At 49.2% G+C, this 10,232-nt stretch overlaps 1 protein-coding gene across 4 annotated transcripts in view; it reads right to left on the bottom strand.

The window, feature by feature from the left end:
- Positions 1 to 10,232, bottom strand: part of SLC39A11 (solute carrier family 39 member 11) — a 393,631-nt gene that overhangs the window by 58,120 nt on the left and 325,279 nt on the right. For all 4 annotated transcript variants that reach the window (XM_084749393.1, XM_084749394.1, XM_084749395.1 and 1 more), the window contains exon 7: positions 6,745 to 6,814. In XM_084749393.1, coding sequence (XP_084605519.1) covers positions 6,745 to 6,814 — 70 coding nt within the window. The remainder of the gene's footprint in view (positions 1 to 6,744; positions 6,815 to 10,232) is intronic.

Here is a 10,232-nt window from a genome sequence, read left to right on the forward strand (position 1 = left end):
TCTATGTACACATTGCTCTGGAATATGATGAACCCACTAGAAATCAGAATTAAGTGGGAAAAAAATGCACTGAGGGACAGGACAGTGCGATGGCTCAGTGGGTAAGTGTGCTTACTGCCAAGCCTAATGATCTGAGTTTGATCCCCTGGACTCACATGGTGAAAAGGAAAGAGCTGACTCCTTCCTGTAAGTTCTCCTCTGCCCTCCCCCCAGCCCCCAAAACACACACAGTGCTTTGACAACACATCTACCTTCACTGGCATCTGGCATCTGGCTCAGCAACACAGAACTCTGTAGAATGTCAATTGCTTCCTGGAGTGGACGGCTGGGACCTGTCGGCATCCTTAGAGAGGGCCTGGCCACTTGCAGTCTATTGTGGGGCAGCTGTCAGCGTGTGCCGAATAACTCCTGATTCACATCAGCCCTCAGGACTACTGAAGTTTGTACTGGGAGGTCAGCAAACCTTTTGTCGTGTGGTGGAATCCTTCCCATGGCTCCAGCGTCCCCCTGCCACCTCTCCAAGCCGCCCCAGCTCAGCCAGGTGGCGGCTTCCAGCACTTCTGGGGCTCTGTCCTTAAGTCTGCACCGAAGCTGAGTGGGGTTCTGGCCGCTGGGGGAAGGATGTGTTCTGTCTTCAACCTGCTTCCCTTTTGTGAGCCCTAGGGGGCTCTATCTTGATAGACTCTGCCCATCTGCCTGGAGGATGCCCCAGGGGCGCCCTGGGCATCTACTTACTGCATTCTACTTACTGTTCTATCGTCCCCACTTATGCCAGCTGACTGCCCTTATGCTTGGTTGAAATTCACACTACAATTGTAGAAGGCTCACCCCATTTCTGGGTTCTTAGATGGTCTGGTTTCCATCGCTCCTTAGATTATGCAGATCTTAATGCTCCTTCTGGTTTTAAATGCCCACTCACAAATTATGCTGTCTGCTGCTTCTGTTAATGATGATCAATTATATCACACCGAAGTCTGATAATGTGGCCTGGATGATAAAGGCCTGAGCGATTAATGGCTCTGTGGCACGGCACCAGGCATCTTTGGGAAACAAAAGCGTGTGCTTAAAAAGGCCACGGCTTCAGGGCCGGAAAGATGGCTCAGTGGGAAAAGTGTTTCCAATAAAGAAGCATCAAGGAGCCTGGGTTTGAATCATCAGAGCACACATAAAGCCAGACATGGTAGTGTGCTCATCATCCCAACGTGACTCTGGCAGGACGGGAGGTGGAGACCGCAGAATCCTGGGAGCTCGTGGACAGGCTAGCTTGGTTACACAGTGACAAACAGGAGACTGTTTCGAGGTAGAAGGAGGGGTCTTTAATAGCCTCCTCGGAGACTGAGCACTTCATTCCGCAGGGAGGCTCCTTAGGCAAAAAGTAAGCAACTCAAAATAGCTGCAGGAAGTCCCTGAAACTGACCAAATTCACCAGGCCCCTCCCTGGAAGGGTAAGCAATGAAAGCTGAGTGGTCCCTTTGTGCGGCAAAGATTCAAGCTAGACCGTTTAAAAAAAGGGTCAGGGAAGAAGAACTGTAAAAACGAAACAAAAACAAAAAAACGAGACCAGACCAGCTGCCTAGAAGTTGAAGAGACTAGCCCTGAGTCGCCTGGAAGAGGTTTACACCAGAGTCCCTTGGCTCCAGCCTGCTGAGCTGCCTGCAGGCTGTGCAGGGTGCTCCAGGTTTCCCAGCTCCTGTGAGCTGTCACCCACGCTGGGGTGGGACTTGGTGACACGGCTGACTTGGAGTCATTTCTGCTCCTATAAGTGACCCCTCCCCCATATTCCTGTAAGTAACCCCAATAAAACTCAGTGGTTCACCAAGTTGGACTTTGGTGGTGTTTGTTCTGTAGTCTGTTGTGGGTGTCCTTGCTGGGCTGGGTAGAATGTGCTGTCAGGAAAGGTTTCGTCACACAAGGACTGACCCCTGAGATTGTCCTCTGACCTCCAGAGGCATGCCGTGTCATGTACATACCCTCCTCACTCACACACATACAAATACACTCAGATTTTTTTTTTTAAAAAAGGAATCACCCAGGATGGAAAAGTCTGCTATGTGTATTCTCCGTTCTGTTCACTTTCCTGACATGCTCTTAACATGTGTCTGGCAGGGTTGTGACCGTAGCTTCTCTCTATCGTCACAGTTGAGACCTGGTTTGCTTTTAAACTGTTTGAGCTCATGCTATCAGGTACATATAAACACATGCCTGTCTCATCATCCTGTAGTCTGTTCCCCTTCATACAATACCCCTCTACTCCTTCTGTGGGTCCCCACCTCAAGGAAAAACTGTTGCTGAACTAGCATCGGCTTTGTTTTTATTAGCGTTCGCACTGGGTCTTTTCAGAGCTTCCTGTTGAGGCAAAACTACTCTCTTATGGTTGTCTGTATGGTTGTCTGTCTTTCTTTCTTTCTATTTATTTATTTATTTATTTATTTATTTATTTATTTATGGTTTTTCAAGACAGGGTTTCTCTCTGTGTAGCCTTGGCTGTCCTGAACTCACTTTGTAGACCAGGCTGGCCTCAAACTCAGAGATCTGCCTGCCTCTGCCTCCCGAGTGCAGGGATTAAAGGCATGCGCCAACACCCCAGTCTCAGTCCCCTAGTTCTTAATGTCTACATAAAAGGGTACATTTGTTTGTTTGTTTGTTTGTTTCTCAGTGAGGCAATATCGCTAACTATACAACAGGGCAGATTTAGACGACTTATCAACTTCCTCCGATGGCTCTGGGATCCCAACAAGGGCAGCATCTTATGTTCAGGGCCTCTGGCCTGGCCTGGCCTGTGTCTCCAATGCCCTTAATTCTGATAATACCGAGAACTTGGGAGAGGCTGGTCACATGAGTTTGACGTCTTTTTCACACTTGTAGTTTTGCGGATGTCATTCTTTTCCTTGGTGGTAGTTGGTCCTCCTATCTGACTTTGTCTCTATTTTGTTTTTGTTTTAGTGTTTAAAAAAATACTTTATATGCCGGGCATGGTGGCGCACACCTTTAATCCCAGCACTTGGGAGGCAGAGGCAGGTGGATTGCTGTGAGTTCGAGGCCAGCGTGGTCTACAAAGTGAGTCTAGGACAGCCAAGGTTACACAGAGAGACCTTGTCCCGAAAAACAAAAAATACCCAAAAAATCCTTTATATTATTGTTGCTATGTATTACTATTACTTATGGTGTGTGTGTGTGTGGGGTGTGTGTGTGTATGTGTGTGTGTGTGTGTGTGTGTGTGTGTGTGTGTGTACACACATACACACTTAGGAGGGTAGATGAGTGCCTGAAAAGGCCAGAAGAGCTCCTTGGGCTCTGTAGAGCTGGAGTTATAGGCAGAGGTGAACCACCTGATACGGGCACTGGGAACCAAACTGAACTCTGGTCCTCTAGAAGAAGAGCAGCAAGTGTTCTGTTAGTCACTGAGCCATCTTCTCCAGTCCCTTCATTTTGTTTTAATCTTATACATAAGTGTCTGCCTTGAGACCCCCTGGATTTGTGGTTTCTTTATTCATGCCTTTCAGGCCAGGATAGAGTATATAATTTATACTCTACAGCCTTGAGCAGTGCAGGTCTGAGGTTTTGGTATCTTATAATTTGCTCTGCTGTAGACCTAACTCCCCGTGCAAGTTCTTGGACCACGGAGCATTTTGCAGCCCCTTACATTCGCACGTAGTATGCCCAGGTCCTGATCTCCGTACCTGGGCTGTCGTTGCTTCCTGAACCCCACGGGAAAGGTCACGTGTGCATGCACACCTCTCCTGGGCTTGGAGGCCACTAACCACTTTGCTTTTGGAGCCCCCTTTTCATGAGCACGTGATGTTTTCTTCTCTAGGCCATGGATACTGTTGGTGTTCCTTGGTTCCTTTGAGAAGGACCATCCAGGCCAGCTGAGTTCACCCTGCTGCTGGAAGGACTGGGGCGCCTTTCCTGCTCTTGGACCAGTGCTATACAAACCGTGTTTTTACCAGCAGCTGCACAGTGTCGGGGATGCACCGGTGCCCACTGAGGTGCACACAGATGAATGGGCAAGTGAGAGGGTGAGTGAATATAGATCAAAAGACGAAGCATCTGCACATTCTGTGAGACCCTAAATCAAGCACTGGGTGAGTCCAGGACAGACGGGGGGGGGGGGGGGCAGGTGCAGAGTTCCTTACTCGGTGTGGTAACTCAGGGACACCACACCCCCACTTCCTGCTGACCTGTTCAACGCTAAGGACATCTTGATTTCACCGGAAGTTCTTTTCCTTACAAAGAGAAGGGTCCACCCCTGACAAGTGAGGGTGGACCTACCAAAATGCACCACGCAAAAGCTGCAGGCGGCAATCCAAGACAGGACCTTGGATGTCCTCATGGCATGTGCATGTCCCCACAGCCCTCTTCCCTGGACTCTACTTACAGCACTGGCTCAAAAGCTGAGTCACCTCCCTTGAGCTCACTGCATACACACAAGCACCTCACAGGCCTAGGCCTGACCATAGGCTTGGTTTGGCCTCGACAGTCTCAAAGATCAAAGGCGCTTGCCTGCCCCACCTGTGGTTCATCAAGCTTTCCTTCTCCATCTATGGCTGCCAGAGGGACAGAATCTCACAGGCCACCACCTTTCTTCTCGTGAGAGGAATATCAGAGTTGATATCACAATGTCACCGGGGTATGGTGCCACCAAACAGAGCCTGGCCTATCTATGAGTACAGCGCCCGGGGCATGGCTGTCACTTGCAGGCACTGACTTCATGGAGGCACATGTGGTCTCCCATGTTCTGGGAGAGCTTGGCCTTTGAATGTTTTTAAGGTCAGCTCCCTGGGGCTCTCAGACCCAGGGACACTGTGTTAGCCTGGAGGTTCTCATGGCCTGATGAAGTCAAGTCCAATTTGGCTATGCCAAGTGGGCAGAGAGCCAAGCCTGCCCTCTCCCAGGCCATAGGAGCAAAGCGGTCTGTGGGATGTCATGAGGCATCAGCAGCCCTAGGTTCTATTTTATTTTATTATATTTTTATATTCCTTACATTCTAAAGGCCCTTCCTTCATTCCTTCACCCACTTTCTCATTTAACTTTTTACAAAAGGCACTATTTTCATTATGATGCTAGAGTGAAAATGGCTTTGGCCAAGAGGCCAAGAGGTAGAAGGAAAGGCTAAGACTACACTTCAACCTAGCATCTGCCAGTGCTGCTTGCATGTTCGGAGCTTCATGGAGCAAAGACACCTTTTAACACATAGGCCTAGGATGCAGTGTTGGCCTGTGAGGGCATGTAAACCACAGGGCTCCGCAGCATCTGGGGACAGAGATACAAACACAGGTGTAGCCTCAGCCCTGCAGCTGTGTGTAAAGGCCTCGTGTAAAGATGGAGAAGGAGTAATGAGGGAAACTCTTTCTGATACTCCTGGCCAGTAGACACAGGTTATCCTCACAGGAGAGGTACATGTGTGTGACTGTGCATGTGGAGGCCTGAAGACAACCTTGAGGTGTTGTTCACTATGCTCTGTCCACCATTTTGTTTTTGAGAGAGGATGTCTCACTGACCTTAGGCTGGCTGGTCAGCTAGTCCCAGAGACATTCCTGTCTTGCCTCCTCAGTGCCAGGGTTACCAGTACGCACCACACTGCCTGCTGTCTCCACTCCGTGGGTTCCAGGACCACACTCAGATCTTCACTCTTGTACAAGAGGCATTGTACAAGCTGGCTCTCTAGCCCTTACATACACGATGTTTCCAACTACTCGTGGGTCCAGGCGCTCTTACAGTGGGTTTGATAAATCCCCTCTGTGTTTACCATCCCCAGCCATCTCTGCCCTATTGTTTCCACTCATCCTTGCATCCCTCGCCCTCCGCCCTCCGGAGGCAGCTGAGATGGTGGCCCTTGGATGAGAGGCCCCATGCTGCTGGCCTTCAGCCTGGAGGACGGAGTCGTCATAGCTGGGTGAGTGTGGGTGGCCTTGCAGAGCTTATCACATGAGGTGTAAACGATACCGCGCGGCTGGAATGAGGTGAGGGGAAGAAGGACGGATGGTCTGGAGGAGAGGGGCGGTCAAATGGTGAAAATGGCAGTGCCTTAGCTTGGCTGGCAGAATGCAAGCTGGTGGAAGGCAACCCTGAAGGAGGGACAGAACTCGTAGGACAGAGACGGTGACAGGAAAGCTCAACTTGAAATGCTGAGCAGAGACCCTGAGAGACACCTGTGCAGAGATGTCTCAAGGTGGCCAGCCCCGTGGGAAGGAGCTCAGGGTTGGGCTGGAGCTAGGTGTGGGTGCCACTTGCAAGTAGATGGAAAATAGGTCCCCCAGGAATGGAGGAGCGTGCCTGGGAACGTGCATGAAATGAAAAGAGAGGATGCTCCAGGGACAGACTGCTGGACCTCACATTTCTCATTGTGTGAGAAACAGGCAAAGGAACCTTCTGGGAAGCCAATCTAAAAACAGGAGGGCGGGGAACACCAGGAAAGGCCAATGCCAAGAGAAACAGACTTCCAAAAGGATGGAGCCACACAGAACACTGGCCTCTGCCTCTGCTAACCCTTCCCCTTAGTCGTCGTACGTCTCACAGCATGCAGTTATATCTTGGTTGCATTTACCAAGTAGCCTCCTGTGAGAACAAGCCTGCTTGTCTGACTGAGTACTTCGCTCACATATGAACTTCCTCTAACCTCATTACTCTTGCCATGATGGGCTGAGGGTGCTTAGCAACCCTGTGCCAGCAGCTGACCAGGTATTAAGAGCAGAGAACAGAGGAGTGCGAGGCTCACGCTCCAGGCCCCATGCACTGGCTTACCTGGCACTCTCGAAGGTGGCAGATGCAGTCTTTTCTATAGCTCCAAATCCTACACCAACAGCAAGACCCTCTGAAACAGACACAAGGCACGGAGGTTAGGAAGCACTTCCCTCGAGGAACACGGCTAGCCATTCTTGTACCTGGTAGGACTGCTTTAGGCTTCAAGTGACAGAAAACCAATGCAAAGGGGACATTTTAAATTTAGACTCATAGACGCCAGTCTGCCTCTGGTTAGGTGTGTGTGTGTGTGTGTGTGTGTGTGTGAGAAAGAGAGAGAGAGAGAGAGAGAGAGAGAGAGAGAGACAGACAGACAGACAGACAGACAGACAGACAGAGACAGAGACAGAGACAGAGAGGATAGAGAGAGACAGAGAGAATTAATATAGATTGTCAGTATGATGGGATTTAGAATAACCATAGGATCAAATGTCTGGGCACATCTGTCAGCTATTATTTATTTCCTTCTTTTTTTTCTTTCTTCCTTTTTTTTTTTTTTTAATTTTGTTTTGTTTTGTTTTTGAGACCCAGTCTTGCTATGTAGTCCTGTCTGTGTGGGAACTTCACTATGTAGAGCAGGCTGGCCTGGAACTCACAGAGATCCGCCCGAGCCGCCATGCCCAGGACACGGGCATTATTTCAGTTAATTAAGGTGGAAAGAATCACCCTAAATCTGGGCAGTGCATTTCCACAGGGTCCAAATGAAGAAGGAGAAAGAGATCTGAGCACAGGCACTCATCTCCCTCTGCTTCCTGACTGTGGCTGCCTCAGGCTCTGGTACCATGAGCCCCCTGCTGTGACAGACTGTGCCTCTGAACTGCTTTCATACAAGGAGCAAGCAGAGAGCTAGAACCTTCCCTCTACCCGTTATCTGTCTCACACCTTGGGAAGTGAAGCCTCCCTGATGATACTTCACTTGTATCTCCTGGGCCAGAGCAAGAGTCAGGACCAGTGACAACAGCCCCCAGTGGAGGAGGGGACACTCCTGCCATCCAGGCAGGAAGGATTCCCAATACTTGTCGAGGTCAAGACCAAGGGTTTTTGAGCCACACTGGAGCATTTTTTTTTTAAAGATTTATTTATTATGTATACAATACTCTGCCTGCAAGCCAGAACAGGCCACCATATGGTTGCTGGGAATTGAACTCATGACCTTTGGAAGAGCAGTCATTGCTCTTAACCTCTGAGCCATCTCTCCAGCCTCACACTGGAGCATTTTAATGAGAATGGCACTCTCTACTGAGTGAGAGGAGTTGATGTCTCTTCAGGATTCACAGCCCTTTTGAATGGCTTGTTTCTTTTTTCTTTCTTTTTTTAAAGCTCTACTCAGTTGAGATGGGTCAAAGATATGGGGACAGAATAATGGAGTCCTAGCGGCACACAGAGTAAGTAGCCGGGCTGTCCCATGTGAGGGACAGAGATCACCTAAGACCCAGTAAGGTTCAATAAGATGCTATCATGGGAGTTTGAAGCCCAACAATCCTGCTAAGACATCAATGGCCCCTTCGGGTCTCACTTTCCTGTTTGAGTCTCTTAGGTGGTACCTGTGTCATTGTAGGCTACTTGGTTCAGAATTTGAAATTCTGGTTTCTCACCAAATGCCTTAACCCTAGAGTACAGAGTTCTAGAACCTCCCAAAGTAGAAGAGATCCCAAGTCCCCAGCTGGAGTAATGCCTGGGTCATTCCCAGCTTCTGAAGTCACATGTTTGGAGGGGACTGTTTCTTCTAAGGACCACACAGTAGCCTTGAGTCCCTAGAACACATGCTACACATGACAGCAGGCCACAGAAATCGCCCAGCCACTGCTCCTTTCCACAAGCTCTGGGGCGGAATGAATCAGCGAAGTCAAAGCCAGGGCCACCAGATTGTTCCATTTTATTTTATTTTATTTTTACTGTTAAGGATGGGATCCCAGGTCCTGCTAAGGCTAGACAAGGCTTCTGCCAGTGAGCTATATATATAGCCCTCAAAACTGAGCTTATTAAAACTTCATTCATGGGGCTAGAGAGATGGCTCAGTGGTTTAGAGCACTTGCTCTTGCAAAGAACCCAGGTTTGGCTCCCAGCACCCACATGATAGCTCACAGCAGTCTGTAACTCCAGTTCCAGGGGATCTGATGCCATCTTCTGACCTCTGCAGGCACTAGGAAGGCATGTGGTGCACAATCTACATGCAGGCTAAACAGTCATTCATATACAATAAAAGGAGTAGATTTTGTTTTTATTTCATTCACTTCATTTGTCTCTGAGGCATCTGCTTATCTGCTTGGTCCTCACTTGTCAAGTGTTTTTTCCATGTTGACTATGGCTTTCTACTAGCGTCCTGTTTCAAAATCCTCATCATCCAGAGTTCTTTTCTTTATAAAGTAGGGGGTTGATGACTCTCGCTATGCCAGACTTATATGTGAATTATAGGTAGGGACTGTCATCTTCAGTCTCTGGAACACAGATCATAAGTGATAAGGTGCTGTCTCAGCTGAGTTCTGGTTCTGAGAACCTACGTGATGGGCCCCCACAACTATCTGGTCTACCTATTCTCCTCTAGATGGTCCCACCAGGAGTGGAAGCCATCACTCCAGGCAGAGGACTATATACAGGATATTACTATCTGCCTGATGAGTCTGAAGCTTCCCTATGGGCTGACAGGGATGGCCTTATTTATTACCTGAGTGTCAGGTGCTGGTCGGGCAAGCTGCAGTGGGGATGGCAGAGGGTCTGGGAAGACACTTTCGACAGAATTGCCCATACCATACCCATGAGAATGCAAAGTTGGGAGCCATCCGAGTTGCTTCCCCCGGCCAGCCTCCAACTTCATGCCACCCAGTGTTCATCAAGCTGTTGTCCTCTTCCATGAGGCACACCAACACAGCTGAGACACTCCTCGTCCCAACCCACTCCCATGGGTGACACGGGACTGTTAGGACAAGAAGCTTCCCCAGGACCTCTAGACAGCTGGGGACAGATATCAAAAGCTGGGAGGAGACTAAGGCTTTTACTGACCCCAGACTTGCATATTTCCCTTTGGGGGGAAGATTGTTCTTTAAAGCCATAAACAACATCTGCTTGGTTCCTCTGTTAATGGCTTTTTTTCCTCTAATTAGTCATTTTAATGTAAATCACAGAGCAGCCTAAAGCAATGGTACATAAGTTAATCAACAAAATAACTACCCCAGAGAGTGGCACAGCACACAGCCCCAGCACACAGCCATACGCACACTCACTGATGCTTTGAGATGGGGCAAAGAATGAGCAAAGTGACCCAGCTGTGTGCAGGTGGGGGCTGGCCTTGAACCTATGTCATCCTCTGCCACCATTCCCAGAATGCCATTTGATATCCGGTTTGCTGCCTGGGCTCATGGCTCTTCCCATGGATGTGGCATGGCTCTGTGGGCAGCTTCCTCCCCTGCAGGCTGAGTGCTTCCATCTCCCAGCACCCAAGGCAACATCAGCAGGGAGGCATCCACTAGAGAACTTTCTGATGGTTTCCAAAG

The sequence above is a fragment of the Acomys minous genome, assembly GCF_964271855.1.
Source record: "Acomys minous genome assembly, chromosome: 12".
Classification (NCBI taxonomy): Eukaryota; Metazoa; Chordata; class Mammalia; order Rodentia; family Muridae; genus Acomys; species Acomys minous.